The sequence below is a fragment of the Barbus barbus genome (genome assembly GCF_936440315.1).
Source record: "Barbus barbus genome assembly, chromosome: 48".
Classification (NCBI taxonomy): Eukaryota; Metazoa; Chordata; class Actinopteri; order Cypriniformes; family Cyprinidae; genus Barbus; species Barbus barbus.
The window spans coordinates 15556053-15570772 of record NC_136726.1 but is presented as its reverse complement, the minus strand read 5'-3'; the positions used below and the strand labels follow the sequence as shown (position 1 = coordinate 15570772).

The 14720-nt window shown below is 35.7% G+C and overlaps 1 protein-coding gene across 1 annotated transcript in view; it reads right to left on the bottom strand.

Moving 5' to 3' along the window:
• LOC306866909 (fatty acid 2-hydroxylase-like) overlaps nucleotides 1-7054 on the bottom strand; it is a 28349-nt gene extending 21295 nt beyond the window's left edge. The window contains exon 1 of the mRNA XM_079412340.1: nucleotides 6649-7054. Coding sequence (XP_079268466.1) covers nucleotides 6649-6942 — 294 coding nt within the window. The 5' untranslated portion in view covers nucleotides 6943-7054. The remainder of the gene's footprint in view (nucleotides 1-6648) is intronic.
• Nucleotides 7055-14720: the final 7666 nt, after the last annotated feature.

Genomic DNA, 14720 nt, shown 5'->3' with positions numbered 1-14720 from the left:
TTTTTCCCCATTTTGAGATCATTTGTGTGATAATGAGTACAGTCGTGCCTGTATGAATGTCAAAATACTGAGACTTTGGTAAAAAGTCAGTTGATAAAAAACAATACCACTCTTTTCTACAATACTGGTAGTACTTAAAAACCAGAAAAAACATGGCCGTTTACCTAAAATGAATCTATTGCCTGCTATTAGTTTGTCATTTTCTTATAATACAAAAAGAACACCATTTTTTTTATATTAAAAATTTATAATAAAATAACTAATTTGAAAATCTTCAAAATTAATGGAGAAATACTTACTTAAAAATCATTGTTCTAATTCAATCTGTTAATATTACACTAATATTGGTAACACGCAAATGTGTTCATTCCCTTTTGCTATGATATCAGTATCAAAAATTGATGCAAATGACTACTGTAAATGTGGTAAAGTGACATGCCTGCATGCCTGTAGTTTAAAGTTTACTCAACCTAACCAAATATTCCCCAAGCAGGCAAACAAGGGTCAGATTCTCCATTAAAGAGGAACATCTCAGCTTCTCGTTCTCTACAACAAACAATTGTAGGTATCTTATGAGATAAGAAGACATCTATCAAATCAATAGTTATATCATAAAGGGAGTAGCAAATGCGTTTGAAAAGATAGGGAACGGGGGTAACGCGCATATACAGAATCAATGACACTGAACACAGTTTTCCAACTTTGATGTGTCATTCCTCATTAAGATCTCTTTTGAAGACTTTGACAAGCTGAACAATCCAGGTTCTTCTCTACTGGCTGAACCTGTTAGAAACTTCACCAGCACACTGAAGGCAAACACCATTCAAATACCAAAGTTACAAAAGCACAGAAGTCATAATGAGATCCTACAAAATATCCTTGAAGTTCTAAGAATGGCACCACTTGATTGTTCCAAATGTAATCTTCTCTGGTCAAACTTGTTTTGGCTAGTATCTAGTTTCTTTAAGAACCTTTTTAACACATTGTTTTGATTTCAAGCAGAAGTAATGGAGTTCAAATCATATGACTAGAGATATAGGTTATTCATATGCTTAAAATATTACAATGTTACTGTACATACAACAACAAACATTTTCCAGAAAATCTGTAAAATGTGAATGATAGCTCTGCTGAACTTCTGCGGTGTCAGCTTTGGAACAATACACCCTTTTTCTTTGCAAAGCCACAATTTAGACAGGATTTATATGAATCGCACTTATTCAGTTGGCACAATGATTCTCTATGCATTGTATTAGAAGTAGTTAAATTAGTCGAGATGAAACCATGTGTGCGCCTCATGGGAGTGTGTCAGTGTGAACTTTGACACGGTCAAGTAACTGTGTAAGAGTTCTTTTCTGAGTATATTTTAGCACCGATTGCCCTCTTTTACTGTACCTCAACTTACTGACAAAGAGTTTGTCGGTCTCCGAAAGGCATTTAAAACCAACCTTAGCCATATTGTGCGTTTTGCTACATTAAGAGCTTTTCCGGGTCCCATGGTTCCACCCAGATCCATGGAAACAAGTGTCTCCTGGTGACACTAAGATTATGAGTCTTGTACTCAGCATGCTCCTCTCCTGGGGACCGTCTGGTAGCTTTATGCAGTTAATGAGCAAGCAAACCTTAGTTACCTTAGGGACCGATTGTGACCGAACCATCTGCATATAATCTATCAGTGACCTACGTTATAATTTGTCAGTGAGAACTTCTAAGCACCTCCTGCAATTGGACCTTTGGCTCCCAAATGCCTTGTGTTCCCAAGGTGTAATTCGCCAGTCTGACACAGTCTCCTTGGGGAAAGAGAATGGAGGGTTATAAAGCAAATAGGTTTGATGACACTAGAGCAACTAAGTACTGCGGCCATCCCTGTCGGCATAGCAGCCGGCAGTAAACACTTCTCACACCAGAGGATACCTGTTCTTCCTACAGTCTTGTGGTTATAGGCATAATTGGATTATAGCATGAACTACAATGATCCAACCACGAGACAATATTATGAAAGGAATTTCAGTGAATTTCACTGTATTGAGCATTCACAACCAAGACGGCCCTTGGTGAAGGTTGGCATGCTGCTCTGTGGCTGAAGCCATGGAAAACAAAAAGGCTATTGAAGGAGAAATGAGATTCATATCCTCAGAAAGGAAGCATTCCAGAGATTCATGCCTTCGTTCTTCTCAAAAATTAACAGGCAGCTAAACCAGTTCAGTCTAACTTGGTGAGATGTTCACTAAAGGTTTCAAATGGACTAGAACAACTACAGCCTAAAATTGGATTTCTATTGTATCAAGCCAATTTACTTTTGTACTGAGACATATTTTTGAGTAAAACATTAAATGGAACAATTTCAGACCAGAGTTTGCAGTCAATCATAAGAAGCCCAGCTGAATTGGTACATATTGGTACCATAATAGTTATCAGCCAATATTAGATACATTTTATACTGTATCGTCATATTTATTTTAAATAATTGTAAAAAATAAAATTAATAAAGCATGCACATTTACATTTTACAGCCTTTTTCATTCTCTAACACTTACTTAGTCTTAAAAAATAATAAACTGTTATTAAATGTTATCTAATGCTAATCTCAAAATGAATATGCACTTTTCCATACTGTACAGAATAATGCTGTGCCTAAATTTGTTTAGCATTTATAATAATTGATTTTAGTATTTCAATTGTAATTTATTTAGACAAAACATCCGTTTATCAAAATATCTGTAATTTATCAGTTATCGGCCAGAACATGAGCATCATTATGGCTTAATCTGTATCGCCAAATCCATAAAAGCAAATCATTCTGATGAAAAATTACAAAATAAAATATACTATAAAATAACACAAATACAAGTAATAGCACAAGTATGAAGAAATACAAGATGGGTAATTTGGGTTCAGAATAAAGAATCTGGACAAGTAAAAAGTTTCTAATTATACGAAGTTAATCAAATTCCTTATATCTTTTTAGTCATATACAGCATAATATCTCAGTAAATGGAATAGAAAATAAACCTGAATCTTAAGATAAAGCCAATAATCCAACCTTAAGTCATAAATTCAAATGTGCATTTGTCAGAGCTTTTGAGAGTGGGAATGTGGGCGCTACTTGAGCTGACACCACTACTTGCTGCGAAAACCGTCCGAGTGATGTAAATAAAGGTGCTAAAGAAGCCTTTGTCCTTTCACCTCTGTACAGAGTTATGAACTGAAGTGATGCCTTGCTTTACAATAGTGATCATTACAATCTTACGATTCTAGTTACAAGGTAACTAACAGCCACAAGGCCAGTTGTTTCATAAAGGACAATCAATATATCCAGAACCCTATCAGCTATTTACCTAGACATTCATGCATCACTTCACTCCTCCATTTATCTCCTCCTCCTCATTCAAATTCATGCTTGTTCAAGAAGTGGAACCGCCTGATACCATTTTGTCATTACATCACTGGCAGCACGCCCATAACAGGTCATCGCCTTGTCATACCCTTACTAGATATGAGCAAATGGACTACAGCCCCCGGATCTAGTCAACAGGTCCAGGTGGTTTCACAAACAATCAATTAGAAAAAGACACAGACGTCCCCCCAGATTTCTTGGATGTTTGTTTTGCTGCCTAACTAAGGCCTTTTGAGTTTGTCCTTGCAATGTTATATGCATCAATACTATGAATACATTCAAGTTTATATAAAAATTTATAGCAGGTCTAGCCAGATTTTCAGAATTGAATAGGAATATGTGACTAATATCACTGTTGTTTCTCAGTGGGAACAAACAGCAATCAATGGGCTAAAGATCTCAAGGAGGAGCATGTTTTGAAAATGAGTGCATCATAAAAAAAAAAGAAAAAAAAAAATGATAAGCATGATAAATTTTCCTGAACTTTTAAAGATCGAGCTGGTTTAGGGCTGTCTTCTCTTTGATAAATCTTACATTTATAATGCTCTATCATGAAAATCAATCAAATGTCTTATCAAGGCTGCATTTATTTAAACAAAAAAAACAGTAATATTGTGAAATAATATTACAATTTAAGTGTCTTCAGTGTCACGTGATCCTTCAGAAATCATTCTAATATGCTGATTTCCTGCTCAAGAAACATTCCTGATAATTATTGTTGAAAACAGTTGTTCTGTTAAAACTATTTTTTTCCTTAAAAATATCAGTTTAACAAAGATCTAAAGACTAAAAATTCCTTGCTTCTAAAATTAGCTTGTTTTTGATATTTTGCAATGAAATAGTCATAAAATAAAAGCACTGAGAAAAATTCTTGCCATTGGTTACTCAATAACTAATAGGAATTTTACATAAAAATGTGTATGCCATACTCTCATATCAGATATCAAAGGTCTTAAAAAAAAAAAAAAGATAAGATAAGATAAAACTTAAAAAACACTTAAACACTAGTAACTCAATTAGCTCTAACTTCATTGGTTTTCTCGCTACAAAAAATAAAATACTTTGTACTACAGCAGTATTTATCACCTTAGGGTGTTAAAACGTGCTTGTGAAACTATGTGGAAATATAGATTAGCAATGTCTCAGGCCAAGCCCTTATCTTTAGTGGTGGGGATTCAAGTCCTCACACTAGTTAAAGGATCAGACTGTTTGCACTGCAAGCTGCTGAGAAATGACTTTAACATTCAGGACCGGTGACTCAAAGCCTCAAAGTTAAACTCGGCATCAAATATAGGCCACAATTTGCAATGTGTCCGAAGCACTCAAATCCATACAATCCCAAAAATACACACTCATTCACTATATCACATACAAACACACTCCTGCTTTACAAAAAACATGCTAAATTATTAAAGCAATGAGGGTTTAGAAATAATTAAGATGCAATCTGTTCTTAAAAGCATTTGGTTCAGAAATGTGTGGGAATTCTAAGTCAGAGCTCCCACACTTCTTAAATTAATTTGCATGACTTCTCTGGTCGTTAGTGATTACTACATAAGGATTTTAAAAATGACTTCAATTTTTTTTAAATTCATTACATTATAAATTACATTCATTTTAATGTAATTGATTTAAATGAATTAACTGGAAAACACTACTTTAAAATCCCTTGATATATTTCCTTAATGTGTTTTCTGGGAAGTTGTACTATAATTAGTCGAATAAACATGCCACTTCTCAAAAATCTACTATAAAAAGTTGAAACTGAATGATGTATACAGTGAATTTGCTATAAATTTATTATGAATACCTGATATTAATTGAAGCAATTACTTTGAAATTTTTGGTAACATTAGTGTCTAGGAGTCGGGTCGTCCAGAAATTTGAACGCATGCTAATTTCTAGCCAATCACAATTGAAGACAATGAACAATGCAACATTTAACACTCCCTTATTTTATACACATGTATAGTTGAAATGGTCCAAGATACCAGCAAATGAGTGAAGCTTGATTTAATTCAGAAACGAATGTGAAATTGTGGAGCGACCATTAATTGCGATGACAGTTCATGTGAACCCTTTGATGTGAATGCTGACCGTACTCTGTGAAACCTGAAGTGGCATGGAAACTTTCCTGCTTAGCTATTTTGTTGTGGGTCATGCTGGAGTTTATGCCACTGCTTAGACAAGACAAACCGGTTTGATTGTCTAACACACACACAAACACTCATTTACACCTTCTACATTCTGAAATATCCACCCTTCTTCTGCACTTTGAGCTTGTAGCCAGTACAAGCCTGGTATCAAAATGTTTTTACAGGCATAATGGCAATAAAATCCTGTTTTGTTTATATATGTATATAAAAATAAAAGCTGAAACTGGAAGCTGAGATACCTGGTCCTTCCCCTGCTTGTTACTTGGGGAGTGACAGAGGAGAGGCAAGCACAGAAGGCTTATTTATCTAATAAGAGCCCTCAGTGGAATATGTACCTGCTGACACACAAATATCAGGATAAAAATCTAGGCGTTTCTTATCAAAGGGTTTTCAAATATTACTCCGGTTAAAAAAAAAATAAAAATAAAAAAAAACCTACTGATTAAAAAAAACTTGAGTTAATAAAACCAAATTTATTAAAAAAAATAAAATAAAAAATCGATTAGGTGATTATTTTATGACCTGACGATAATTGAGTCATCATGTGTGACATAACGACGTGACGTGATTTGTTCTTAAACATGCATATAAAAAAAGAATGTAGCGTATATTGCTTTTATTTGTTTTTTCTTAAATATGTTGTATTAATAATAATAATAATGTTTATTGTAATTTTATCAGTCCCAGTTTATTTTGTTCAGTCATAATTCCTACATTTAGCCTACTAATAGCCTACTAAAATTAATTTATGTCACACAGACATGGCAAAATGTTTTTCATGTTTTAATAATAAACGATAAATTGAGCATGCACTTAAGTCGAAAAACATATTTACAGTATGTTTTATTTCTCGATTCAGTGAGTCGGTGAGTGGAGAACCGCTCAATTCGAATCTGTCATGACTATTAAGAATCTTTACGCACCAAACTTCCACCTTAAGTAGCCTACCTTTCTGGCTCTGTTTGTGTTAAGTAATGTTGCCTAGTTCCTGAACCAAAGATTGACATCTTAAAATATGACCTGTCTTATAGTTAAACTTCCTCAAAATAGTGCGTGACTATTTTAGTGACTTTCTGTTGCTTTTTCGGGACTCACCTCCGTATCTTCATCTGTGCTGTCTCTGTCGAGTTCACCGATGTAGTACTGCTCCATCCACCGCCGGGCGTTCTCCGAGTGCCGGTGCGGGGGTCCTTCGATCTCGCGGCTGATGTCCCTGCCAGAGCGGCGGAGGATGAGCGCCTCTCCGCCCGGGTGCATCCGAAGGAACCCCGTCACATCGTAGACGCGCGTCCCTAACAACACCCAGCACGAGTCCTTGGTGCAATGTTTGGCTACCTCCTTTTCGGAAAAAAAGCGAGGGGACACCAAAGGTGACATTTTATTTTTCATTTAGGGGTGTCCACAAGACGATAGAGAATTGCAGGCAGGCAGGTGGAACCCCCACTGACTTTATCCAGCGCTCGTGGACTACAACTACTGACTTGCGACTTCGAGCCTGAGCAAAGTTCATACCCAGCTGCTCATTAAGCATCTCATGAATAATTAATGACGCAGTCGCTGCCGATCCGTGCACCTGTTGCGCGTGCCGAGAGCAAGAGCGACAAAACGATGGACATGCTGTGTTTATGTCACACAAAAAACTCATTTCGTGTTTTATTTTCTAAAAAAAAATAATAATACCAAAAGTTAACTCTTCACGTAAACTATCGATACTTGCTACTTCCTACTTGTGGGTGTTGTTGGAGTCACCCTTTCGTTGTGTTTGCACACAGGGCGCGACTCAAAAAGACTGTCAATAGCACTTTATGGCACTGTGAGACGTGACTCCACCAGTTAGATTTTTTTTAGCTTTTAATTTAACCTGAGACACAGATAACCCGCCTTTGACCAAAAAAATAAATCAATTAAAAATTAAAAAAAGCGCTGTTGGTTTCCCATAAGTTACTGAATGTTTTAAAATAGCAGGATATCTTTATAATTTGCTGTAGTCTATATACATGTAATGTTTATTTTGAGGTTTATTTCACCCGCGCGCGCATCGTCCACGAGTCTCTTTCAAAGGCGGTGTGACTTCACACGTGCACAAATTAGTTGAACAAACAGAAATTAGTGCTAACATAAATATAAAACAGTGATTGATTAAGGAAAGTCGGTTTAGTCACACTGTTCTACTTTTTTTTTTTTTACGTAGAATGAATACTCTAAAATCTTTTCTAAACTAGTTTTAACATCAACAAGAGCACAATATAAAACCTTAAATTAAAATAATAATAATAATAATAAAGGAATTTCCCACTATACTTTCAATGTCCATTTCACTTTTCCAGTGTTGAGTGCAGTTTATTGTAGGGCGTCACAGGGTGGCAGTATTGCTAAGTAAATAAACAGGTTTCACAAACAAGTTAAACATTTTCCATGTTTTTACAAAAAAAGACATTGTAAATTGCTAGAAAATCTATAATATTGCATGTAAAGCAAGCTTAAACAGTACTAAAGTTACCCAAATTATAAATACAAGCATAATAAGCTAATATTTGGAATCAGAAGTTCTTATATTACATAAGTATGGACAGTCGGAGTAAGGCAGGGCCATATCAGTGGTGATAGTCTATGTACTGTAGACTATGATGAAGGGTGACTCAATAAAGGGAGGAGCAAAAACACAGGAGGGACATTTAGTGGCTGCTGAAATTTCCACTGGCGGTTACTAAGAGATTTATTGCAGCTCCATATTTAATGACATTGAACCATACAAGTTTACAGCTAGGGGAGAAGATAAAGAGAGGTGGGAGAGTTCAGAGAGCTCTGCACCATATCACATGATCAAATAATGTTCATCAAAATATAAAATAACACCTATAATGCTATTCCAATCATGCTTTTCTTGAAAAGGTTGAAAATACTATCCTGATCATTTCTCCAATTTAATTCAACAATACTTTTCACTCACATATTTTGAAGATTGCAGATGAAGCACTTTTGTTTGATTACTTGAAACTTGCTTCTGGTTTTTGTGTGACCTGCTTCATCTTGCAGAGCTGGTACGGCTTGTCTTGAGGTTTTTGAAGGCGATGATTGGTTTTCACAAGACAACTGACAGTTGAACAAGGCAAAAAAGCTGTGGCTGTCAAAATGTGCCTGAAAACGTATGCCGGCACAGATGTGGTGTGGGTTCGTGATGCTGTTATTTTAGAAAATGAACTGAGTTTTAAGTCTTGCTAATACTGTTTGGTACAAAATCCATGCTTCTCATCACTGGTGGAAGCTAATAAATTGATTCGTGGATCCAAGAGTCTGCCTTACATATTGTTTTAGTTCATTTAAAATGGTTCAAAATAGTCACATTTTTTAAAAGCACCTGAAGATCCTTCTTTTAGTTTTTTAATAATATATGCCACTGTATTCCTTATTATAGTATCCATTTTTATTTTCTCTTATTTAATTTTTTTATTTTTACTATCCCCATTTATTTGCTTTTCCATTTATTTCCATCTTATTTTTTATATATATATATATATATAAATAGCCTTTAAATATTCACATTTTTAAAAAGCTTCTGAAGATCTTTTAGTTTCTGAATGATATAGGCCTGCCTTATGCCACTGTATTCAATTTATATTTGCTTTTCCAATATCTAAAATTAAAGTTTTTTAATTAATTGATTAATTAACTATTGTTGTTGTTGTTTTGATCATTAATATTATTCATATTTTTGTTGTTTTTGTGTTCTTTTTTAAGTTTTTTATACATATTAAGCGCTTTGAGTGCCCCAATGATGAATGCCATTCATTCATTAACTTTGATCATCATTTTCATGTTTTTATTAAATTCCCCATAATTCAAATATCCATGAGCCAAACACTAATAAACACACATGTAACCCATGACTCGCTGTCACGGTATAGCAGCGTCATTGTCAGTAAAGCATGAGCTGTTTTAATTTATGTTTGTAGGTGACACAAAGCTTCTCTCCCATGAGCACGTCGACCAATTCATAGCACGCATTGTTCTTAGAATGCTCCTTTGTTCCCTCCTACTAGACTCTAAATTTACCCACCAGAGACAAAAGGTAGCGTGATAATTAACTGCATGTCACTACTGTCGAGGCCCTGAAACGCGAGACACCCTCTGCCCATTGTTGTGTCCAGTTTAAAGCAGCGGCGGAGAGGTTCAGAGGGGCGGAACTGGACCGCCGGGCCTCCTGTGATTGGTCAGATCATGTGGCACCTGGGAAGACAACAGGTATAAGAGATGAATGCTCGGTCAAGGCAGGCAAAATTTGACGCATAATTCGGCAGCATTCCTGGGACGTCCTGAACTGACTTGGTTTCCATGGCAACAGTTGTACCAGTGAGTATTTGAAGATTGAGTGCTTTTTTTTTGGGATTGTAGTTGAGTTGATGATTATTCACTTTTAAGAACTTAAGATGACTTCACACATGGTTGGAGTTCAATAACAGATGGTCCAAACAGAAGAAACATCATTCTGCACACCTGAAATTATTTTGGTGATATTTGGAAGACGGATTTTGATTTTAGATGCATTTTTGTCTTTCTTCGTGAAGAGGTTGAGAGTTTAAAAATCGATCACTATTGAATACAATAGTGTCTCTGGTGGTGATACTAGTGAAATAAAAGACATGCCTTGGATCAGTTAACATGATGAATCTTATTCTCAGTTCAGTTAGTTTAAGCTTTCTTTGTTCTAGACTGGGTCATGTTCTGTCAGCACTATTTGTGTGGATGTATCATGTCTGTGCTCTGGGCCGATCAGGTGTCAAGTAAAAGAATCTGTGTGTCTTCAAGCTTGTTGTATAGAGTTTGTATGTGTGAAGGCTTTGGTTTCTTAGGATGTAGTTAATTAATCGTGTTCTTTTGTTTGAAACCAGTAGCTTGGTGAATGATTTATCTTCTGGTTGATTAATTGATTAATTTGTTATCAATTGGTTGGTTAATTGATATAAAAGATATTCAACTATTCTTCTTGTTTTTCTTTCAGTGTGCGTCCTGCTATGGCAGCAGTAGTGTTCAACTCTTTGGGAGGGGGCCTGGTGGCGATTACATGTCTCTTTTCAGTTACAGAGGGCCCAGAGGGGCCCCTCGCCCACGTCTGGCCTGCCACGCTCCAAAGATGACACTGCGTCAGATTTGTCGCATGTTGCGTATAATGCGGCAGCTGCGCAATAAAGAAGCAGCAGCAGCAGCAGCTGCAGCCGCCAGGTGAGGCTTACATTCCCAAATACTCATAATAAAAGGGGTTGTTCACCCAAAAATCAATTCTATCTACATCTATTATCTTCCTGTAGTTCTCAACCCATGTGACTTTTTTTTAATCTGTGAAAGACAAAAAAAAAGTTGTTTATCAGAATTTCCAGGCTGCTTTTTTATTCATTTAAAGTAAATGGTGACTATGGCTAATCCAGATTCATTTTCATTGTACTCACAAAAAGCAATGCCAACATTCTTGCTAAATATTATAAAAAATTAATGTGAATAAATATAAATATATCCCTTTTTTGAAAGAGACAAAATTGATGATTACAGAATTTTAATTTTGTGATTTGTGGGTCAACAATAAAATATTAAGCATATTATATAATTATATACTATAACAAGTAATATTTTATTATTTTTATTACTTTGAATCATTTATTTGTTCAAAACACTGATTCATTCAATAACAAAACATGTCTTTATAAATGAGTGATTGAAACATTTACTCAACTGATTCATTTGCTCCTGAACACCGATTAATTCAAGAGCGAAACATATAAATGGAGCCCCACAATGTGCACAAATTACTAATTCATTCCCTCTGTTTACTAAATCATGCAAACAATTTACAAATTCGTTTCATTGTTTTAAGTAAATAGTGCACTCATTATAATAATAAATTCCCTCTTTTTAAGTAAATAGTGCGCACAAAATAATTTGTTCTACCTGTTTGCATTCTCATAAACCTGTTACTGTTGTTATGTTATGTTGTGTTGTGTTATATTACGGGCAGATACACTTTAATTGGGTTTTATTTTGAGTTGGAAGACATTCTCAAAGCCTTGCAGCGTTGCATGGAATCATTTTAAGTGAGAGGCATATACATTGGTTTATGAGAATGCAGACAAGACGTAGAATTAATTTTTTTTCTCTCCATGTCATGTGCAGGTCTATGTACTATAGGCCTACTTAATAAATTAAATATTAAGTTAAAGTGAGCTATTAATTATTAGGTATATATTATTTAATAATTCATTTAATAAGTCACTTTAACTTAATTCACTATACACATATAATTTGTCAGTTACTTTATCTATTTTTTTGATTCGTCTGTAAAATTGTTCCAAACAAAGATACTGCAGTTAATCGTAAACATTCAGTTCATCAGGGCAGAACGAGCTGCTCATTGTTTTAGAGCGAATCTGTTTATTGAGTGATTCAGTGACTAAAGACATGTTTCGCTCCCGAAGGAATCAGTGTTGAGGAGCAACTAATCAGTTGAGTAAACAATACAATGACTCATTCGCAAACATGTGTTTCGTTCCTGAATGATTTGGTGTTTTGAACAAATTAATTATTCAAAGACTCAAAAACACCAACTGGCATAACCTGCAGACTGACCGTCTGTATGGGACATGTACAGATAACCCAGTGGAGTGATGAAAATACCGAACATCCCACTGCTTTTTGTACTCACACCAGGAACTGTTGTATAAATTGAAATAAATGAATTAACTGATTATGCTATTTTTGATTTTTACTCTCTGTGTTTCTGATTTACAGAAAACAGGGCTCTCCTCCCAGCTCACCAATGATTAAATCAGAAAAGCGTTGCTTACCTGCCTGTTTTCGGCGTAGACGTAGTAACAACATTAAAAGAGTGAGTTAAGGGTCCAGCGTCTCCAAAACCTCCCAACAACTTCAGCCCTGTGGGAGTTTACAAACTGGGCAACGGAGCCAGACCTCACTCTACACAGAAGACGTAAAGTGAGGGACCAAGACATCGTTCTACAATCTTGTTGGATTGTTGGAAGGATTTAACATGCTACAAAACTGGTTTTAATTGGAAAGAAGCAGATCTTTAGATGCCCAGAGTGCTGGAACTATACATATCTTACATTTTATAATGACACAGGAGTTTTTTTTTTTTTTACATGGTTCTTTTTTTCTTGGACGTTTGGACTTGAATTGTGAAATCTTTGAAATTCCAGTAGGGTCAAACAGTTTTGTGTGCTTCTATCTGTAATTAAACCAGTGGACAGTCCTCATCGGGTGGGAAATACGACACAGCTATTTGTTTGTTTATTTATTCATCTGTTTGTTTGTTTGTTTGTTTCTGTGTGGGACGGGGGGGCCAAAGTTCCCTCTCTCTCAAAGAGGTGTGATGGAAACTTAGCTACCAGTGTGCATTACCGTGTTGAAACTAAAACTGTGTGACAACATTGTGAATTCACTGATTTCCCATTTATATGCATTTGAATAACCTTTCAATAATAAAACACCTATGACTTCAAAAGTTGAGTGGAGTTCATTGATTCAGCACAAATAATCATTAACTCAGCTATAGATTACTTCCACACGTTTAGCTATACGCTCAGAAGTTTCCGGCTTAAAATTTATTTTAAAATGTTTAATAGGCTATTTATCAAGTCATGTGCATATCATGACTTACTGTAAAACAAACAAAAATAGCTGAACAAAGGGGAAATCCCAGAATTGCAGTTTTGGAGTACCAAATAGTATTATATAGTAAATATGGACTGTGTTACCTCTTTTGGGAAAACCAGCTGTACAGTAAATGTTTAAAACTTTGAAGATATTTGCATAGTCTTTTATAAACATAATCAATTCATGTTACCACTTCACAATATAAAATATTCTGGAACTGTTATGAAGTGTTCAAATAAGACCTATTTTAATTTAAAAGTAAAGAGTAAAGCATGACTTTTTTTTTTCTTATGTGGAAAAGATGAAATTAATAGCAAAAAGCCCAAGCTGCTTTTTTTTCATACACTGAAAGTGAATGGTGACCGCAGTGGTCAGAGTAAAACAACTTAAATTTCAGCCTGTTGCCCACACAAAGCTATCATATAGCTTCGGACGTGCTTGAGTCACATGAACCACTATGATGAAGAATCTATGGTACTTTAGTAGATTGAAATCCCTTGGTCACCATCTAATTCCTTATACAGTAAGAAAGAATGTCGCATGACGATTCTTCAAAACATTTCCTGTTTTATTCCACAGAAGAAATTAAGTCATGTGGGTTTAGAATGACATGAAAGTGAATAAATAATGACAGAAATGCTATAGTTGGGTGAACTGTTCCTTTAAGTCAGGGGTCATCAAACTTGATCCTGGAGGGCCGGTGTCCTGTAGAGTTTAGCTCCAACTTGCCTCAACACAACTGCCTGGAAGTTTTAAGTATACCTAGTAAGACCTTGATTAGCTGCTTCAGGTGTGTTTAATTAGGGTAGGAGCTAAACTCTGCAGGACACCGGCCCTCCAGGACTGAACTTGGTGACCCCTGTTTTAAGTGGTTAAGCTCACCTCATGGTTCTGCTGCGTACGGCTTTCCACTAACAAAGGGCAGGTGGGCTTGTGATCATCACCGCTGACTGGACATCACAGACTGTGGTACAACCAAGCAGTGCTGGAAATTTCATGGCGAAGATGTTTTCTGAACGTGAGCTGCTGAGGAGTCAGGTTGTAGAACAGGAAGCAAGGGATCAGGTGTCCTCCTGAGCAGGAAGTTTATCTTGCATTCACGCTCGGTCTCACTCTTACATTACCTGTTGGCCTGTAGTCTGAGGCAAATGAACTGATGCTATAAATAAAGAGTTTAAAAACAGTCAAGTAAATTCAATATGAGAAACATGAAAATGTCATTGGCACAGAAGTTTCAGTCAAAAACAGCATGTGCGCAGTCTGTTCTTTGACATCTGATGCACAAAAGAAAAATGTTAAGAAAAATACAGAGATATTCAGATTTTGTTTTAATACGTAACACTTTTACATTGTTGCGAATTGGTGGATAATTTGTATCAGTTCATACAATTTCAAATAATCTTCTTATTTTAGGGAGACTTGCTTTGCTAATGCTAATTGAGCTAACATTCTGTTTTCTCAACCACATGCCTGTCTGTTATTATGACATCAGATGATTTCAGATT